The 21,379-nt window shown below is 39.4% G+C and overlaps 2 protein-coding genes across 3 annotated transcripts; one reads left to right on the forward strand and one right to left on the reverse strand.

The window, feature by feature from the left end:
• Nucleotides 1-5,439: 5,439 nt before the first annotated feature.
• LOC140936900 (general transcription factor IIH subunit 2-like) lies at nucleotides 5,440-14,468 on the forward strand. Of its 2 annotated transcripts, XM_073386404.1 has the most exons (17): nucleotides 5,440-5,520; nucleotides 6,606-6,683; nucleotides 7,429-7,465; nucleotides 7,576-7,662; nucleotides 8,471-8,521; nucleotides 8,665-8,719; nucleotides 8,903-9,008; nucleotides 9,199-9,289; nucleotides 9,874-9,961; nucleotides 10,058-10,134; nucleotides 10,616-10,646; nucleotides 10,886-10,931; nucleotides 11,619-11,679; nucleotides 11,964-12,009; nucleotides 12,505-12,616; nucleotides 13,203-13,248; nucleotides 14,294-14,468. In XM_073386404.1, exons 1-17 carry the CDS (start codon nucleotides 5,456-5,458, stop codon nucleotides 14,405-14,407), a joined length of 1,191 nt encoding a protein of 396 aa, XP_073242505.1. In that variant the 5' UTR covers nucleotides 5,440-5,455; the 3' UTR covers nucleotides 14,408-14,468. The 2 variants fall into 2 exon arrangements, with proteins under 2 accessions (XP_073242505.1, XP_073242506.1); XM_073386405.1 differs by lacking the exon at nucleotides 8,471-8,521.
• A 1,379-nt stretch (nucleotides 14,469-15,847) lies between these two features.
• LOC140938951 (uncharacterized) lies at nucleotides 15,848-19,917 on the reverse strand. Its single transcript, XM_073388486.1, has one exon. It carries the CDS (start codon nucleotides 19,887-19,889, stop codon nucleotides 16,743-16,745), a length of 3,147 nt encoding a protein of 1,048 aa, XP_073244587.1. The 5' UTR covers nucleotides 19,890-19,917; the 3' UTR covers nucleotides 15,848-16,742.
• Nucleotides 19,918-21,379: the final 1,462 nt, after the last annotated feature.

A 21,379-nucleotide genomic window follows, 5' to 3' on the forward strand; every position in this document is an offset into this window, starting at 1 on the left:
ATTAGTGGAAGGAACAAGAACTCATTTTTATATTGATGTTCTTGCTGCCATTGCCGTCGTCCAGAAACAAACCACAAGGGCCTTGCAGTGTTCCAATATACCCAGGTCTCCTAACCTTTTCTCTCTTATTTTATTTTTTCATGTTCTCTTTTTCGACAAAACGTGATATTAGGCAGTTTCAGCTTGTAGTCGGCAGAGAAATGACGTGAAATGTACGGAAAAGCGTGATGCACGTGAATGCCTAATTTCACCTTATGGAGGACGTTGATAAGCTACGACGAAATTTCTTTCTCTTTGTACACTTGAGTGCGGTCCCCAAGAAATCAACTCTAGGGAAATTAACCTACAGTAGACATTTTCAGCGAGTTGTAATAATAGCGACAAAGTCTGAAAACGTGCCAATTCATTTTAAAAGTGACCTTTTCGTTGCCGTCGCCATCTTCACGGTGTAGTCGTGCAAGGACGGTAAAGAAATGTACATAAATGAGTGACGCACGTGCAAAGTTGATGTCTTGCGTAATAAAATTAAACCCGTATTGCTTCCTCATTGCTGTCGCCGTCGTCGTTGATGGGAGCTTTAGCAAGGACGACGGCGACGGCAACCAGGCCCCGGTTGTTCAAACGTTGGATAGCGCTATCCAGCGGATAAATCACTATCCAGCGGATAGCGTAATTGATTTCCGCAATACTTATCCGCTGGATAGTGATTTATCCGGTGGAGAGCGCTATCCAACGTTTGAACAACCGGGGCCAGGACGTCAAAAAAAGCAATAGGTTTATTACGCAAAACAACAACTTTGCACGTGCATCACACTTTTTTGTACATTTTTTTACCGTCCTTGCACGACTACGACGTGAAAATGCCTAATTACAAGTTTTATGGAGGACGTAAACAAGCGACGACGAATCTCTTTTTCTCTCTCTAAACTTAAGTGCGGTCCTCAAGAAATCAACTCCAGGTAAATTCGCCTACACTTGCCATTTTCAGCAAATTGGAATAAACGTGACAAAGATTGAAAAAACGGGAATTCATTTTAAAACTGACGTTTTCGCTGCCGTTGCCGTCGTCGATGCTAAAGCTCCCTGTGCGGCGCGAACCGAACCGCGGTTTTGGCATACCCCTCATAACCCAATATCACAATGAAAAATAATCAATAAAACTTCTTATTTCAAAGTATAAGGCACATAAGTACATGATTTTTGTTGTGCTATTTTTGTTTATTTTCTTTCCTCACATATAGGACTAAATCCTTCAACCATAGGGAAAGCCAATACGATATCATCAGTCAAGTTATGTAATGCAGTTACAGCATGTTGAAACTGCCAGAGACCTCAGTCCTGTAATATTATTACAGCTTAAAACTATAGTGGTCGTTTTTTAAGCAAAAAGAGCATGTTTATTTGGAAACACTTTTTAACATTTTCTTCTTTTCGTAACCACTTTTATCTTTATTGTTTAGTGACTAGTTACAGAAACATTGCTTAATATTGAAGCAAAAATGTAAAGGGCACTTTAAAGGAAAAGTGGCATGGTCACTCTGGATAACAAATCGGAAAAGGGGATTATTGCGAGTAAAAACTTGCAAGAGGTGACAGGCCGCACATCTTCACCGGCGTGAAACCTTTGAAAACCTTTTACATATTGCTCCATTGCCGGAGACCTCTTTCAGGGATCTTACAGTTTAAAATGATATAGCTTATATATAGCGGACCAAGATACAGCTCGGTACAGTTTATGTTCAGCAAAGGAATATCGTGTAAGTTGAGCAGAACCTTTAAAATGTACAACAGACAATTTGTTCAGTTCGCGCGTATTGATTTGGTAAGCGTTTATATATCCACCCTGGTTTGTTTGGAGGATCGAAAATGGCGCGGTTTGATTGCCATGATTGGTTCTTTGCAATTAACCAATCAGGTTGCTGTAGGTTCGATCCGTGTTTTCTCAAAGCTAGGTTGTGTTTTTATAAGGGTTTACCGCACCATTTTCGATCCTCCAAACAAACCAGGGTGGATATATAAACGCTTACCAAATCAAGCAATACAGAATAGTTTAGAGTTCACCTCAACCATCCCAGCACATAGCAACTGATGAGAAACGTAAGATTCGAAACCGCCGGTCTTGCTTGTAAACTTATATTTAACTGCAAACATTATGTAGTGGCACAAAGAAGCCAGTCAATTGATTGGTAAAAAAACAAAATGCTAATGGTATTGGAAAATATCGAGCTTTAAAATACTCTCCTCTGATATTAAAACAACAAGAGACATTTACAAAGCGATTGAGTTTTAAAACGACATTCAAAGGACACAGCATCAGCCGTGATAAATACACAAAACCAGTGTCAGATCTGGATATATTTAAAGGCTACGTGCTGTGTACAGCTGAACATTGTTCTCTGAGATCGCGTAAACCTAAACTTTACGGAGATGTTTAGTGATGTGCAGTGATGGACAGTGATGTGTAGTGATGGAAGGTGATGCGTAGTGATGGATAGTGATGTGTAGTGATGGACAGTGATGTTTACTGATGTGTAGTGATGGACAGTGATGTGTAGTGATGGATAGTAATGTGTAGTGATGGACAGTGTTGTGTAGTGATGGACAGTGATGTGTAGTGATGGAAAGTAATGTGTAGTGATGGATAGTGATGTGAAGTGGTGGATAGTTATGCGACGGTGATGGACAGTGATGTTTAGTGATGGAAAGTGGTGTGTAGTGATGGATAATGATGTGTAGTAATGGACAGTGATGGATAATGATGTGTAGTGATGGATAGTGATGTGTAGTGATGGATAGTGATGTGTAGTGATGGACAGTGATGTTTAGTGATGTGTAGTGATGGACAGTGTTGTGTAGTGATGGACGGTGATGTGTAGTGATGGATAGTGATATGTAATGATGGACAGTGATGTTTAGTGATGGAAAGTGATGTGTAGTGATGGATAATGATGTGTAGTAATGGACAGGATGGATAATGATGTGTAGTGATGGATAGTGATGTGTACTGATGGATAGTGATGTGTAGTGATGGACAGTGATGTTTAGTGATGTGTAGTGATGGACAGTGATGTGTAGTGATGGATAGTGATGTGTAGTGATGGACAGTGATGTGTAGTAATGGATAGTAATGTGTAGTGATGGACAGTGATGTGTAGTGATGGAAAGTAATGTGTAGTGATGGATCGTGATGTGTAGTGATGGATAGATATGTGCAGTGATGGACAGTGATGTTTAGGGATGTGTAGTGATGGACAGTGATGTGAAGTGGGAGGACAGTGATGTTTAGTGATGTGTAGTGATGGACAGTGATGTGTAGCAATGGACAGTGATGTGAAGTGATAGATAGTCATGTGTAGTGATGGACAGTCATGTGTAGTGATGGATAGTAATGTATAGTGATGGACAGTGATGTGTAGTGATGGACAGTGATGTGTAGTGATGGACAGTGATGTGTAGTGACGGATAGTGATGTGTAGTGATGGATAGTGATGTGTAGTGATGGACAGTGATGTTTAGTGATGTGTAGTGATGGACAGTGATGTGTAGTGATGGACAGTGATGTTTAGTGATGGACAGTGATGCGTAGTGACGGACAGTGATGTTTAGTGATGTGTAGTGATGGACAGTGATGTGTAGTGATGGACAGTGATGTGTAGTAATGGACAGTGATGTGAAGTGATAGATAGTCATGTGTAGTGATGGACAGTCATGTGTAGTGATGGATAGTAATGTATAGTGATGGACAGTGATGTGTAGTGATGGACAGTGATGTGTAGTGATGGACAGTGATGTGTAGTGATGGATAGTGATGTGTAGTGATGGATAGTGATGTGTAGTGATGGACAGTGATGTTTAGTGATGTGTAGTGATGGACAGTGATGTGTAGTGATGGACAGTGATGTTTAGTGATGGACAGTGATGCGTAGTGACGGACAGTGATGTTTAGTGATGTGTAGTGATGGACAGTGATGTGTAGTGATGGATAGTGATGTGTAGTGACGGGTAGTGATGTGTAGTGACGGGTAGTAATAGATAGTGATGTGTAGTGATGGGTAGTGATGGGTAGTGATGGATAGTGATGGGTAGTGATGTGTAGTGATGTGTAATGATGGATAGTGATGGGTAGTGATGGATAGTGATGGATAGTGATGGGTAGTGATGGATAGTGATGGATAGTGATGGATAGTGATGTGTAATGATGGATAGTGATGGATAGTGATGGATAGTGATGGATAGTGATGGATAGTGATGGGTAGTGATGGATAGTGATGGATAGTGATGGATAGTGATGGGTAGTGATGGATAGTGATGGATAGTGATGGGTAGTGATGGACAGTGATGTGTAGTGATGGATGGTGATGGGTAGTGATGTGTAATGATGGGTAGTGATGGGTAGTGATGGATAGTGATGGGTAGTGATGTGTAATTATGGATAGTGATGGATAGTGATGGGTAGTGATGTGTGATGATGGGTGGTGATGTGTAGTGATGGATAGTGATGGGTAGTGATGGACAGTGATGTGTAGTGATGGATAGTGATGGGTACTCATGGACAGTGATGTGTAGCGATGGATAGTGATGGGTAGTGATGTATAGTGATGGGTAGTTATGGGTAGTGATGGATAGTGATGTGTAATGATGGGGAGTGATGGGTAATGATGGACAGTGATGTGTAGTGATGGATAGTGATGGGTACTGATGGGCAGTGATGTGTAGCGGTGGATAGTGATGGGTAGTGATGTGTAGTGATGGGTAGTTATGGGTAGTGATGGATAGTGATGTGTAATGATGGGCAGTGATGGGTAGTGATGGATAGTGATGTGTAATGATGGATAGTGATGGGTAGTGATGTGTAGTGATGGGTAGTGATGTGTAGTGATGGATAGTGATGGGTAGTGATGGGTAGTGATGGATAGTGATAGATATTGATGTGTAATGATGGATAGTGATGGGTAGTGATGGATAGTGATGTGTAATGATGGGTGGTGATGTGTAGTGATGGATAGTGATGAGTAGTGATGGACAGTGATGTGTAGTGATAGATAGTGATGGGTAGTGAGGTGTAGTGATGGGTAGTGATGGGTAGTGATGTGTAATGATGGATTGTGATGTGTAGTGATGGGTAGTGATGTGTGTTGATGGATAGTGATGTGTAATTATGGGTAGTGATGTGTAGTGATCTGTAGTAATATGTAGTGATGTGTAGTGATATGTAGTAATGTGTAGTGATATTTAGTGATATGTAGTGATGTGTAGTGATGGACAGTGATAGGTGGTGATGAGTAGTGATGCATAGTTATGTTGAGTTACACATGGTTACATGTTACATGAAGATATTTTAAGTGGATTTTTTATATTCGTGTAGGAGAACACGGATTTATTACCCGACCTTTAGTACCCAGTCCGCACTATTCCAAGACACGCGCACATTGGTTGCACTCTGTGAAAATCCAAAATGGCGACCGACCAGAACGAAGATGAAGGAGGTTATCGTTGGTTAAACCAGTATGAAAGAACATGGTACGTATCATTGATGTCTTAAGTATCTGCTGATATCTCTCCCGTTTTACAAATAAACGGCGATTTGTTTGACAGAACTTAAAAGTCTTGCAACTGCAACTCGACCAATCAGCTGATTAAAATCTTCCATATTATATCTATTGTGACGAGTGTTTTCATATATTATTGCTGGCCGATCGTTAAAGACCTTTACCTAATAAAAATCAAGAAACTTTACGGAATTAAGGGGAAAATATGGAAATTTAGAAAATTTCGCCTCTAGATGGTTGAGATGTACAAAAATCCTTAGCAGCCATGCATGGCATGGGGTTCAAGGGTTCTGTCAGGGAAAAGGTTTGGTGCTGATCGTTGGCTTAAAGTATAAAAATGAGAGGTGGAATGGTGGTTTTCCCTACAGTTGTTATTGGTTTGCTCCATGGTGAGTTTTCCTTGGCTAAACTACAGAAAACAGGGGCACTCAGCCATCTTTGCATCCACTTCTCAGATGTGCCATATATTTAATAAGCCACCTTATTATTAATTCAAAATATTTCCCCGTTTCTGATTCACCGCAGCCAGCTACTGTTGACCAAATTTGGCAAGAATTTTGTCATATTGAATCGATGACGTCAAAATGACGTCAAAAGTGCAGCCTGGTTGCAGGTTATTGAACCGTTGACTGTGAAAACCTGGGGATCAGGTTGAGTTATTTTGGTAGTTAGAACAAAATGGCGGAACAATCGGTGGAACTTTTTACTCGTTTCACGTTTCTACTCAGCCTAATTCAATAATAGTTGCTAAATGTTATAATATGGGCTAGGCTATCGACAGCCTGACCACCAATAGCACTAAACTTCTCGTTAAAAGAAAAATAAAAATTACCTGAGATAAAAAATTTGCTGCAATACAGCACTGCCTAAGCTTTGCAGACATTACTAACTGGGGTTCTTGGTTACATCAGTGATGCGGGCTTAGCCATCCACTGCCAAATGAAATCTTCAGTTATGCAGGCCCATGTTGATATTAGACACCCAGCATTTTTACACAGACATTACTGTCAGTTAGTTTATTTGTCACAGCTTTGACATTCCTTTCTTGCCATGAAGGGAAGTTATTCAAGAAGATGCAGAGGGCTCGCTTCAGACTGTGGTTGATGAGATATCACATAGGACTAAAAGGCGAAGGTGTGTGACTGGCTCTGCCAATGAAAGTGCTGGATAGTCATAACTTGAGTACATGGAACTGATATTTGGGCTGTCACTAAGGCAGAGATGCCAACCTCCAGAGATCTAAAATCTGGAGATTCTTTCTTTTGCTCTACACCTCCCCCTCCCCCCCTCCCCACCCACAAATTAATCCAGCCACCAAATTATGACATGGGTATGGCTGAGGACATTGCATGAAGTCTTGCATGAAGTTCATACTATCAAAATTCGCTTTCATCATTGTAATGACAAAATAATCTTTGCCCGTTACTTAATACAACCAAAAGTGTCCCAGAAACTGTACAATGAAAAAAGATCTAATTTTGAGAAAAAAATGGGCTAAATTTCAAACTAAAGACAGAAAAGCTGAAATGTCCATTTTATCTGGGAAATTTGGTTTCCCAAACAGGAGAGCGAGAGATCAGTGCCATATCTGGGAGACTACCGGATAGTCAAGGAGAGTTGGCATACATGTATATGCTAGGGATCATGCTGTGGATTTCCCCCGGCTCCCATGAGCTTAATCCCCAGCTACTTTTATAGGAGACAAAAGAAAATTATAATAAATAGTTCCAACTTCTTAGTTGTTCAATTCCCTGCCATCTAATTGCACATACCCTGGCAGCAAGTCTAGCCAGATATAAGAAAAACCCATCATCACCCATGGTCTTAAATGGCACTGAATGCCTTTTAATTGACACTGGTATTTGCAATTTTTTTTTAGACTTATGGGGAGAAGCAGCAACATTCGACTTGGGATGGTAAGGAAAAAAAAAAAACAAAATTATAAAATTTTGTTGCATACATGGTTTATACTTGTAATGGCTTCATTAAGTATTGTTTTCTTTTTTTGTAATTTTTGTGATTTTAGATGCGCCATCTCTTTGTTGTTGTGGACATGTCTCGAGCAATGGAAGAAGCAGATCTGAAACCCTCTCGTCTTGCCTCTTCTGTGAAGGTGAGGATTAATTAGAATTACTGTTAAATGTTGTACAGTACATGTAGGTACGAGAAATGAAGTCTAACTATTAACTGTTTTGTTCCAGAAAATATCCATACACCCCCCATAGATGGTTTTCTGGTTTGAACACCCCCCTGTTGGAAATTCCGGTTAGGTTTCATACTTTTTTTTCTAATTTTGGCCCTTGAGACCCTGCTCTAACAGTGAGGGTTGTCAGAAAGTTCTAAAGTAGATGGCTGAGGTGTCAAAGTAAGCGGCTGGAGTCCAGGGATATTTTAGTTAAAAAAAGCCATCTGTAAAGAAATGCCAAGCAGAGTAGCCAGCCAATACTAACCAAGTGGGTTAGCGGTGTCGGTGATTTTTGCTGGCAGCCAGCTACTTCTGACAACCCTGAGCAGTATGGACGACTGTCAACCATACTTGTCATTTCAATCCCATCTATTCTGAGTCTGGCGCAGAAAACCTCAGATTCATAATGATGGAGGCATCATAATAGACAGTCAGTCATTTGTTCAGTGCCTTGTGTCATATGTAAATAGATTGAAAGTGGCTTCAAAGCCAGCTTCAGCTTGGATCTCAGACTCATTTCTGTATATTTTTAGGTATATTTTATGCACTTTCTTCAAGACCAAAAATACCATAAAGATGTTCTGTTCTGCATTATGTACTCTGGTACTGTAGGGCTATATGGAAGATGTAGTACAAGCAATGTGCATTTTAAGAACATAGAAGTACTGTTAAAAAGAACTGCATTGTTTATTTTTTTTTTTTTATTTTTTTTTTCATGTGTTTCTTATTCTTTTAGCTCTTAGAAGATTTTATAACTGAATATTTTGATCAGAATCCTATTTCACAGGTAAATGTTATTACAAAGTACTCTTAAACACTGGCTTGAATTTTATCAGCCTGTCTGTGTTAATCTACTTAAAGTTTCAATTCCCATATTTTAATCTTGTTATACATTGTTCTCTGCAATTTATATTTTTGTGGCACATCTAGATTGGTCTTATTGTGACCAGGAACAAGAGAGCTGAGAAAATAACAGAATTAAGTGGTGAGTTTTTGGACCAAATAGGACAAACCTATGTCCATGTTTTGTCAGGGGGTGAAGTATTTTTGTTACATGCTTAAGCAATTGCAGGTCTACATGGCATATCAATTTCTTAAAACACAAAAGAAATGTAAACGCATATTTAAATTAATATAAATTATCTTTCGGTGTTGTCTACCTGCACAGGTAACCCACAGCTACATACCAGCAGTCTTCGCAAGGCTGCGAGTAAGGCTTGCACAGGGGAACCATCTTTACAAAACGCCATGGAAGTTGCCATTCAGTCTCTAAGGTAACAAACAACTGTAGTTTATTTCAGTTCATTGTAGCCAAATTGTTTCTAGAGGTGATTATTGATATATATATATTTTTTTATCATTTTATTTTGTTTGGCGGGGAAGTGGGGGGGGGGGGGGGGTAGGTGATATTAGTATCAATACATGTAAATCAGATACAATTCATTTTTCTGTGATTAAATTTAGGCACATGCCTAGTCATGCCAGCAGGGAAATCCTCGTTTTGTTTGGTAGCCTCACATCCTGTGACCCTGGAGACATCCATGAGACAATACAGGTAATGTATCTAAGTTACTGGCTACTACAAGCAGGATAAATTTTAGCTAGTCCTTTGGAAAAGCAGAGCTTTAATTTTGCTTACCCAGGCCCATTGCATCCTTGTCTAAGTTTATGATCCTCAGCCTCAGCCTTGACCCCGCTTTAAGTCCAAGAGTAAGCAACATCAGTTTTGTTTTTGTTTTGTTGCAAGGTTGACCATCTATGAGAAACTGTTGATTGTGTAAGAACCCATTAACAGGTGTCTGTATTATTGAGCGGGTTCAAATTGGAGAAAATGGAAGGGCTAGCCTGGAACCAGGCTCCACATTGTGAGAGGTATTCTGGGGAGGGGAAAGGGTGGCGCCCTTTCCCCCTCCCCCTCCCCAGAATACTGCTAGGCTCTTGGCTCGCAAATATTTTTCCTATTTGACCCCGTTTTTTGCTTTTTTCCCTCACTGCGGAGCCTGGTCCCAGGCTATGCAAGGGCTTTCCCCATTGACAAAGAAAACTGTCTGTAATAATATACTGAGGTGTCACTATTAAGCGGATGTCTGATATGTAAAGTGGGGTTCGACTGTACTAACTTTTATTTGAATAATTTAGACTTTACAACAGCAAAACATACGATGCTCTGTCATTGGACTGGCGGCGGAAGTACGAGTTTGTAGAACAGTTTGTTCTGAGACACAAGGTGAGAAAGATCATGCAATATGAAATTTTAAAGTAAAGGATATAAAAAAACCTACTTTAAAATGTGCATTTCTTACTGTTATGTTGAAATTAATAGGCAGCTATGGAGTGATTTTAGATGAAAGACATTACAAGGAACTTCTAATGCAGCATGTAATTCCACCTGTGGCGAAGGTATGCACAAGTTAATTATTTTTCCTTTGTTCTTGTACTTAGACTGTCCACAATCCCCTATTTTTCTGTAAGGTACTTATGAAACCAAGATGGCCACTAGTAAGGGAAATTGCTCAATCTCGACGATCTTATTCTAATTCTAAATTTGTTTAATATGCAAAAGGCATGGCCCATCACAGCAGATGTGCAAACGTGCTTGTGCCAGTGCTAAAATATGAGACAAGGTGCGAAGTTTGAATTAATAATGATAATGATAATGATGATGATGATGATGATGATAATTATAACAATAATAAAAGTTCTGGACTATCCTGTACTGCAAATTCTAATTAGCGTTTTACCATAAGGTAACAAGTCATTGTCATAGCATATTGCCCTCACTTACTTTGTTCTTAATATTAATTTGAAACATTCCAAAAACTTTGCAATAAGATGATCTATTAATACAGTAACATCGAAAAGTGTATTCTATTTGTTACAGGTCGACACTGAAGCTGCTTTGATACGAATGGGTAAGAACTCTTTCAGCATAAACGTGCGCTTTTGGCCATTTTTACTGTTGTGTACGAGACTGGGTCAGCTTTGTGTCAGATTGTAATCCCTTAGTGTAGTTCGACACAACAGTGAACAGCCAACAAGTAAACACTGTAAAACACTCATACTCATGATTTAGTTCTTTAATAACGAAACAGCACTGTCTTTCCTTGATTTGAATATCCTTTTCTCACGTAACCGTTTTGTATCTTTTTAGGTTTTCCTCAACATCTTTCAAGTGGACCGCCTTCCTTGTGCATGTGGTGAGAATATCTTTTAAAGAATTTTTAAAAGTCATATTGTTAGATTTAGTGTTAGAAGACGGAAAGGACAGTACCGAAGCTCTGAGGCCCTCTTAAAAATTAAATGACTTAGCACATATTGCAAGCGAGGAACATCGAAAATATGTATAATGTTGATTTAATGCCCCCTCTCATTGTTTCAGAACCAGCAGGTCGTTTTTGTGTTTACTGAAGTTAAAAAGTAGCATTATCCTCGTTTCTTCACAATCTTGCATCTAGCAAGACTTAAGTGTGGATGATTAATTAGTAACTACTTTGTATTCTTCATTCTTCCCGGGTGTATACAAACCAATTTAATGACCAGCTCCCATTTGGCTTGTTAGCTTAACTGATTAGAGCGCTGCACCGGTTTCGCAGAGGTCTGGGTTCGAATCGCGGCAAGCCTGAATTTTTTTTAGGCTTTCTTTTGCAACTGGGTAAGTTATGAATTTAACTGTGATGATATAAAACATTGCTAACAAGGTTATGATTGGTAAGGGAATCTTCTTGGGGTTTTCTTCGGTAATGTTTGTAACATTTAAGTGTTATGTTCAATTTTATTTTTCTAGTTGAAAAAGGTTATGGATTTGTTGCAATAAACCACACAGTATAATAACACTGAAGAAGTTTATCCGCCATCTATCTATTTATTGTATGTTTTTCTTTTAGTCATTTGGATGTCAACGGAGGGGTTAAAGGTTTCAGTACATCAGGGTATTTTTGTCCACAGGTATGTCAAGTTGCTAAAATTTCTTAGCAAGTGTGCCAACGTCAGATTGGCTAGAATTTAGATTCTTCACTTGATTTATGAAATGGTTTCGATTTCGATTTTCGATGGCTTGACAGTGAAACTAACAATTCAGCTGACTCTAAAACAGCTGCATTTTTTTGCCAAATGATGTTGATGTATAGTCCATGGCTCTACTGTCATTGGCGCCTTGAAAACCAACATCCCTCATGACCTTTACCGTGTAGCATTTATTGCAGTGTTTCCTTTGTGTTTTTGCTTTGCAGTGTAAAAGCAAGTATTGTGATTTACCTGTAGAATGTAAAGTATGTGGTAAGTACATACGGGTGTAGTGGTTTAAATAATAGCTTTTTCTACATTCTAAACTCACAGGTGCAACCGAGTCTCAGGACACTTCGCCACGGGCTGCACGCACCCCACGTTGGACTAGTCTTACTTAGACGGCAATCGTAGAACGTCATCTTTTCTCACAAATGAGTCATTCTTAGAAGATAAATTCTCCTAGTCTTCACTATAATATTTTTCATTTAGTTTTAACACTACTTAAGTCTGTTTTAATAACGGTCCCATGCGTTTAGGTCTAGTTTATATGAAGACGCAAGCAAAAGCACAAAGAAGTGACACACTTTCCGTAGATAATCAACCCTTTGTTGTAAAAACGGCCGTAAGTCTTGAGTCATAACGGTCAAGCCACTACTGTTTTTTAAAATATATATATATATATTTGTTATTTTATTGTTTTAAGGAAGAAGGTTGCGTGTCGAGCTGGGTGCAAACTGGTGAAAACTCCTTTCTCTCATTTTGCAGGCTTAACTCTTGTATCAGCTCCTCATCTGGCTCGATCCTACCAACATCTTTTCCCTCTACCGCAGTTCACAGAAAGAGATTTGTCAGGGATCGAGGACAATCAAAACATCAGGTAGCAGAGCAAAAGTTGTGTTACTGTATTACTTAGTAATTCTGTCGTAATTAATAGGTGGTGATCTATTCCTATCTTTTCGAAAGACACTTTTATCAAAATACACTGCAATGTGCTAAAATGCAGTTTTCAATCCCATTTTGCTATATCCAGTTGCAGATAATTTATGCTAGAGATAATATACCTTATTTGGGCTCAAATGGCCTGCGGCCCATGATCTTGTTCTTGTGATCCCCCCTTCTCGCCTAGTCACGTTTGTTAGCAATACAAGACTATGTTCTTAGGTCACGTGTGCGGTTCGACTCCAGTGAATTCCCTATGGGCCAACCCAGAGCAACCCAGAATGAAGTTCTATGCGGACGTGAAGACGTTTGCGTGCGCAAAAAATAGCTTGGCAACCAAACCTCCCAACGTTTTGCGAAAACTAGATGACAGCTTAGCAACGAACATTATTTCGTCACTTGACACAGTGAAAAAGCCTGTAATGTGAGTTTCGGTCCACACATCGCAAAGTCCAGCCGGAGGAAAAAGACAAATTGTTGAGGCGATTGTTCACTCACTCGTATTTAAACTTCTCTTCTTGTAGACAGAACCACTGTTTTGCCTGTCAGAAAGAATTCACGGAAAATGCTGTAAGTTACTTTTTGTCTGTTTCCTTGTTCTTAACCGTCAAGAACTCTACCGAAGTTTCACTGATTTGTTAGGGCTTAATTTAAAATAGATTTTTATTGTTTTTTGTAATACTTTATTGACATTTAGCGGTAACAATAAAGGACTCAATACCATAGCTTTCGGGCTATTCTAACCCACTACGTAATAGGCTCATCTACCTGTAAACAAAAAAAGTTACAGCCGATTATAAGCCCAATCAGATAAAAGCCCCCCCCCCCCCCCCCGGTTGTATTGAAAAGAATTCGATTTATTAAGACGTTTTGAAGCCTGAAAAGAACAGTAAATGCAAAACTGTTTTGGCCGGACTGTTAAAGCTTCGGTAAAACGGGCAACAAAAAGGTGCAACTTGTTCAACGAGTTCAAAAGCGATGGTGCGCGTTTTGCCACCCACGTTCAAACCTGTTAACAACCTGATTTGTTGGTGGACAGGTTTGATGAGGATGCTAAAACGCGCACATCGGTATTCATCGTCGTTTTGCAGCAATGTTGTAAGACAAGTGAGGAGGCAGCGTGGCCGAGCGGTTAGGGCGCTGGACTTACAATTCGAAGGCCCCGTCTCGCTCTGACCGCCAGCTGGATTTGTTCTCGGTAGCCCCGAGTTCAAATTCTCGAACATACTTGTAAACATCCAAGTGGTTTGCCTCCGGCCAGTTGGGATTCTTAACCCTATTGTGTTTGATTAAAATTATTTGTTTCAGGAATTTTCTGGCCCCACTAGCAATTGTACTATAAACATAGCCGAGGGTAAATAACGAAAATTTAAGTTGTATGTTTTTTGTTGCCCATTTTTCTGTACCTTAAAGCTTGTTTAGAAGCTCTTTTTCTATTCCGGTTATGAGCCCCTCCCTCCTAAAACCCTTACGAAAATGTATAAGCCCAGGGGGCCTTATAAGCGGCAATTTACTGTAGACAAGAGACAACTTAAGAATATTTAGAGCTTTGAGTTCACTGATGCGCTTTTGAAAATCAGGCAATAAGTAAAATAACTTTGTCATTTTTCTTCAGGTTTATTGCTGTCCTCAGTGTGAACATCTGTTCTGTATGGACTGTGACATCTTCATTCATGACTCTTTACACAGCTGTCCCGGATGTACTGCCGCCCCACAGGGGGAGGGCTGAGACCTTTCATAGTTGTAATATTATTTATTTATCACCCACAATAAAGACGTTTGATACCATTTTTGAGATGACCGCTTTATTTTATAATAAAACTTCCCTTTTATATCAAGCTGTAGATGATTTTCGTAGACGTTTTTCGTTTTTCATATGTTTTGCTTATTACAAATACAAATGGTCTCAATTCATCCAGGGCTAGTTAAACAAGTTATGTAACCAGGGAACTTAAGCAAAGGCGTTTTTGAGCAACGCATGTCAACCGGAAGTGGGCTTTTTACATTCCTGAGCATTGATTTTGCCAAAATTTTCAGTTGAATCGCCTCTACAAGTGTGAAGAAACTAAGTAATACAAATTTTATAGCGTCAAGGCATATTAACCCTTTAAGCCCTAAGAGTGATCAGTCCAGTTCATTTTGTTTTGTTTTGCCAATTACTCGCCCTCAATCGCTATGGAACTGAAAGTAGGCAAAGAAATCACATGTAAAGGACAAAGTCAGAGATTAGAGACAAACAAATATGTCCCCTGAGCATTATTTTTGAAGCTGCAAACAGCAGAGTTAAACTTTGAAAAACTGTTAGGCCGAACAGTTTTCAGAAACCCTAATTTCAATCCGTTTCAATCTTCTTCAGTTTTGCCCATCCGTGGCAGCTGTTGTATCTGTTGCGTTATTTTAACCTTCCTTTAACGTTTTAAGCGGTTATTTTTATGTTTCTTTTAATTGAAAGAGCATTTTGCAAAAAACTAATTTGGCTGATTTTCGTGACACAGCTCCTTTAAGCTCCCCACTTTTTACCTATACCCACACACAAATGTCCAAAATAAAATAAAAATAGAACAATTTTGAATTAAAAATGCGTAGAGATTTAATTGTACTGAACATTATATTTTCATAAATTGACATCTTGAGATATCACCATTTCATTAGTGCAAGTTGTTACTGATTTACTATGTTAATTACCAACAAAGCTCAATGTACCTGTCACAAGACTTTGATATGGCTAAGGGTGAGTTTGACATGTTGTAGTTACAGCCTCCTCCTCAGGCGCTTCGTTTTTCGCATAGCTGAAGCGAGCGCGAAACGAGTGACCGGTGATGAACCGCAAGGGACCATGGGAAGGGTACAGACGGCAGGCGTGCTGGGGGAGTGGGGGGGGGGCTATGATATTTTCCTTTGATAAATCAACATCTCTTGAGGGGGGGTCAGAAAAAAAACCCTGAGATGATCAGGGGGGGCTTCAAAAAAATGAAAGGAAAAAATAAGGAAATCATCATAGCCCACCCTCTAGATAAATTATGAATGCTCCCTTACTAAGGAGGGAGGCCAGGCCGACATCAGTCTATAATATTGATCTAGTACAACTTTAATCATATCAAAAACTAAACTTATATGCAAGGATGAATACTTACAGGAAGGCTAAACATAATGTATCAGTCACTTTTAGAAAAAAGCAATAACTGCAAAATAGAATTCTAAGGTGACGCTTACTGTGAACCAGTGGAAGCATTATCACATTATACTAATAACATTCCTATAGGAAAATGTCTTCATATGTAGCTGTATATGTTTAGTTATCTAAGTTGAATTTATATATATAAATGTCCACTATCAGTTTGTTCCAGTCTTCATTATATTAATACACATTGTTTTTTTTTTAATGACACCCTTTTGCTATGGAAAGCTTTTAGTAGTGACCAAACAAATTTTCTGTTCTCACAAAAACCCACTCTGTTATTATGAAAAAACAACAACAACAACAAACCTATACATAAATGGAAACCTAAGAGCTTGGAGATTGCTTCGAAGCTACCTGACTGCCGAAAAAAAACTTAACTCCTTCTTAAAAAATCGAAAATATAACTGTCAAAGAATTATGCAGGTCAAATTATTGCTGTTCGGAAAAATATATTTACACATGCTTAGATAAATACTTTATAGTTTATCTTCCTTGCTTTTGAGAGATTTTTCTCTTCCTGGTTTATTTATTTTGTTAGCTCTAAAGTCTAAGCTTTGTTTCTTTTGCAGTTAGTATGTGTGAGTGCAGCGATGGCCGTGAACTGTTTTACGTTCATCAGTTATCTGGTTATTATTGAGCTTTAAGTTGTTTAGTTTGCAGTTAGTGTGTGTGGGTGCTGTAAGTCTGAATGTTTTACGCCTTCATCAGTTATTTGACTAAAAGCGAGGTTTTAATCTTTTTAGTTCACCAAACTGGTTGTGTTCGTTGCCAGGTAACAACTTCGCAATCTCAATACATCTTAGCGACTGAAGGTTGTTGTCGCTTAAATAAAAATCCAAAATTCCTCCAACAGGAAAACATTTACATTGCAGACAAGGATTTACTAGCAATCTACTTTACAGTTTATGTTCATTGAGTTTAAAATATTTCTACCTTTCTGGGTTATTTCATTATACTTGAGGTTTAAGCTGTTTAGTTTGCAGTTAGTGTGTGTGAGTGCTGTTGACAAATGTTCAACACTTTGATCAGTTATGTTGTTATTCCAGAGGTTTAAGCTGTTTAGTTTGCAGTTAGTGTGTGTGAGTGCTTTACATAAATGTTTAAAACCTACATCAGTTATGTTGTTAGCCCTTAGGTCTAAGCTGTTTAGTTTGCAGTTAGTGTGTATGAGTGCTGTACATAAGTGTCTAACTCCTTCCTCAGTTATGTAATTATGCCAGAGGTTTAAGCTGTTTAGTTTGCAGTTAGTGTGTGTGAGTGCTTGAGATAAATGTTTAACTCCTTCAACATGTATGTAGTTATACCCGAGGTTTAAGCTGTTTAGTTTGCAGTTAGTGTGTGTGAGTGCTGTAGATAAGTGTTTAACACCTTCAGCAGTTATGTGGTTACTATTGAGGTTTAATCTTTTTAGTTTGCAGAGACCCTGATTGTGTTCGTTGCCAGGTAACAACTTCGCAATCTCAATACATCCTAGCGACCGGAGGTTGTTTTCACTTAAATCAAAATCCAAAATTCCTTCAACAGATTTAAGTGCATGCACTAATGCTAAACAGTCGAGAAGTGACAGGGAACACTGCTTAAAATTAAGCGCATTACAACCAATTTTCGCCAGTTTCTCTCGAACGTTTCGACCAGAGGCTTTGTTTTCATACATGCAATTGAATAGCATCAGCACTAGAGGCTCGTCTTCACCGTAGGCTGGCCAGCAGGTCAGAGTTTCACTTCGTTCCTCTGAGTCTTCACTGAACTTGATTTCAACTTTTTTAGTACTTGTTTTTGAGGGAAGAAGGTCGCTGAAAATATCTGTTGATTTGTCTTCTTTTTCATCCAGCAATCCAGCAACAAACTGCATCACAACCGTCCACCCGCCATGCTGGATGTGATCGGAAACAAACTTCTGCAGGTCTTTGGAACTGTACGTGTCTACTAAATACTTCGCCGCCAAGAATTCCTGTATTGTCAGGTGTAAAAAACAATATTGTTCTCTTCTCTCTCCTAAAGGACGTTCTCTAGCGTCAGGTAAACGGTGGAACAAGCCATTACTCTCTAGGTCTTTAACTTCGTGTGATTCAAAAATTAGTCTTCCCTTTTTAATTCCATTGAAGGCAATTTTTCCCAGACGTTTGAACACTTCTTGTACAGGCGAAGAAAGTTCCTTAAACGGCTTCAGAAAAAACTGTTGACCTTCGGCTTTATCGTGGCGATATTGATTATCATCGTAACTAAAGTAAAACATTTTTATTGCAATTGAGTATATTTCTGTCAGTCTTGTCGGGAGGCTAGTAAAGCCAGTGTTACCCATCAACTCTAACAAGCACGAACAAATAATGAAACAATTCACAGGGATGTAGCAGAAGGCTTGAAGGTTTGAGTTACTTGTAATGTGTTGCTTTATGGTTTCTGCTTTGTCCCCCTGCTTTGAAAACTTCTCTACATAATCTTCCACTTGCTCAGTGTTAAATCCCAGAATTTCAACTGTTTTGTCGAAAACAGGACTTCTAATACATGAAACGGCATTGGGTCTTGTAGTCATTAACACTGTCGCACCGGTAAGAATGTTTCCGGATAATATTTTCTTTAGCAGGGAATGGACAGGCATCCTGTCTTCTTCACTGTGTCTGTACTGGTCGTCATCTTTATTGATTTCAGTCTTCCTAGAATATTCATCAAATCCATCAAAAATGATCAGTACTCGCTGTGGGTTTTTACGGATGTAGCTCCAGGTCTCTTCAGATAGAGTTGTTGAATACTCTGAGTGATCCAGAAGCTCGCGAAGATTTAGTTCTTTGTCGGTAAAGTTGAACATCCTCAACTTAACTAGAAAAGCGACTTTAAAATCTATTTGTGATTTTTGTGTTTCGTTCAACAAATTATCGGATGCCCAGTCGCGAAGAATCTTTGTGCTAAACATAGTTTTTCCAATCCCAGGACGACCGACAATAAGAATCTTTTGCTCTTCAGGATCGAAAATTTCTCCTGGCAGTGTTGGTGACAATTTTTCATTGGCTTTTTGGTACTCTTTAAGTTGTTCCCCTCTGTCTACAGAAAAGTTGTAGCGAGCTCTCCCCTTGTAAACAATCAAGTTGGTGAAGATTTCGTCAAGCTTCAGATCTCTTCCTTCGCCTGGATCATCAAAAGGTGATTTAAGATCTTTGTAAGGTCGTTTGGTGACTTCTCGGACATGTGTCTTCATTTGTTCAATGGAAGGAGCTACTAAGTTACTGACAATAGTTGGTAATAACTCTTGCTCTTGTTCTGCCGTCGAAGGATTTGGCTTAGTCGAACTCAGATAATATTTATGAAATTTCGGGTCCTCCTTGAACCTTTCTACTTTTTTAGCACGTGATAACAAATAAAGACACTCGATAAACACAAGAAACGCAAACGATCCAGTTACAACGATCACGGCATCAGCCCAGAAGGTCTTCTTAGCTGCTCGTTGATTATGACATTCGTATCGTGAAGTTTGCGTTAGAGTTTCATTGCGAGACGCACTGGCCGTAATGTCTGAAAAAATCTCGTCTCTCGTTAAGTTACACTTAAAGTTCGAGGGAAAGCTAAGAGGATAAAGTAATTTGGTCTGCAGAAGGGCAAAAGAAATCCCAAGAACAATTCTGGCAAGAAGTTGCAAACGGTACGCTTTAAAAAGCTTTCTTTCAGTTAAGTTATTGTTTCTCTGTTGGGTCCGGTTTTCTACATCTTGATTCTTGACGCGTTCAAGTTCCTCAACTCTCGACTTCACCGCTTGGGAGTATATTCCACAAACACTTGCAGTAACAACGAAGTTAATAATCACGAATCCATAAACAGGGAATTTGTTGTATTGTTTATCGTACTGTTCGTAACACTTTCCACGAACGAGTTCCTTGTCGCCATTTGAGCCACAACGAAAGTCAAATCTCGGTTCGCTGTTTTCAATGTCTAGAAAGATGGCTGATAGAATAATTCCGAGCAAAATCCAAAATACATTTGCCACATAACTGAACCAGTGGAGTGTTTTAGGAGCAAGCAAATCTTTAAGACCTTCCATGTTGTATGCCTCTCGCCGATTTCTCGCTTATGAGCTACACCACAACAAATGATGGCATTTAGCTCTTTTATTCTATTAGAAATAATAGAACGAGGAAAATGATTCAGATGTAGTCAACCATGGCTGTTTGGTATATTTGAATCACAAAAACACTGTTTGTTGAACATTCGCGTCAGGTCAGAGTTTTGGTATCTCGCATATTCGGTGTTTGAAATGCGCGTAGACTGGTCAGCCTTTCTGTTTGTTATTGTGAGCAATCCTTCAACATGAAGCATAGGATTTTATGCTGCACCCGCCCGCGAACAGGCTCTCGTGACAGCCACACCTGTGCTGCGAGCTATGAGTGAATTATATTCTTGAAATATTTGTGGCAAATTTAAACAATAGCCGCAGGCGTGAATCCTTCCGTTTCCAACGGAGAGCCGAGATTAAACGTTCCATCCTTGCTCGAACGAGGTTTAAACATGCATTCTCCTCCCAAAATCCGACAAATTCTCCCACCGTGTGATAATCCGCGATATCAAAAACGGGCGAAAACAAGTGAAGAAATTTGGTCAACCTTGGCTGATTCTGACAGTGCAATACTTGTTATGTATATTAGCTGTGGCTATTTTTGCTTGCGTGTCTGAGAAAAATGAAAAAGCGAGTTCAATTTATAGGTTAAGACAATTGACAATAGCTAAGAAGATGAAAAGATGCGTGTTTCTGAGACGGAATGTGGCCGACATGGCCGAGAAGTCTCGGGGAATGAGGTTGAAGTTTGTACTTTCCCAGTTACGCACGTGTATACATGAAAGTGAAAACATGTTCGTTTTCTTCAAGAGCTGAACAAGAGTCAGTCTAGTCCAGGATCATCAGTCCTAGTAGTATTAGTGTACAAGATAAAGACTAGTGACTATACCGTACATCAGAGGCACCTCTGAAACTATTGCACGTATATTACAACCTTACAATATACGTGTTGCGCACAAACCGATAACCACTTTACGGCGACTGCTTACTAATGTCAAGGACAAAGACAAACCGGAGGACAGACAGGGAGCAGTATACAAGATCAAATGCTGCGACTGCCAGGCTTCTTACATTGGTGAAACCGGCAGAAACCTAAGCACGCGACTGACCGAACACAAACGTGCGACGAGGAATGGTGACGTCAACAATCACATTGCTGAGCACCATTTAAAGACGAAACATCAAATTGACTGGGACTCTGCGACATGTATAACGTATTCTACAGACTACTATCAACGTCTTACTTTAGAAAGCTGGTTTACTAACTTAGAACAAACGCCACTGAGTAACTACGAGAGAACAACTGGAGAACTGACAATGTGACTAACAATAGACGACTGTTTAACTATGACAATAGACGGATCGAAACGCACCAATCACTCATTACGAGTCTTCATAGCCAATAACATCACGGCTTAACTGACAGACGACCAATGACATCGCGACATAATTGACCAATCAGATCAATAACCAGAGTA

The sequence above is a fragment of the Porites lutea genome, chromosome 5 (genome assembly GCF_958299795.1).
Source record: "Porites lutea chromosome 5, jaPorLute2.1, whole genome shotgun sequence".
Lineage (NCBI taxonomy): Eukaryota > Metazoa > Cnidaria > Anthozoa > Scleractinia > Poritidae > Porites > Porites lutea.

Bases quoted from the DNA above. Each gene is read 5' to 3' on its own strand.
- LOC140936900 (XM_073386404.1), top strand. From the start codon at position 5,456: ATGGCGACCGACCAGAACGAAGATGAAGGAGGTTATCGTTGGTTAAAC. The intron at 8,522-8,664 runs GTAAATGTTATT...TGGCACATCTAG, and splicing joins ATCAGAATCCTATTTCACAG to ATTGGTCTTATTGTGACCAG. The intron at 10,135-10,615 runs GTATGCACAAGT...TATTTGTTACAG, and splicing joins TAATTCCACCTGTGGCGAAG to GTCGACACTGAAGCTGCTTT.
- LOC140938951 (XM_073388486.1), bottom strand. From the start codon at position 19,889: ATGGAAGGTCTTAAAGATTTGCTTGCTCCTAAAACACTCCACTGGTTC.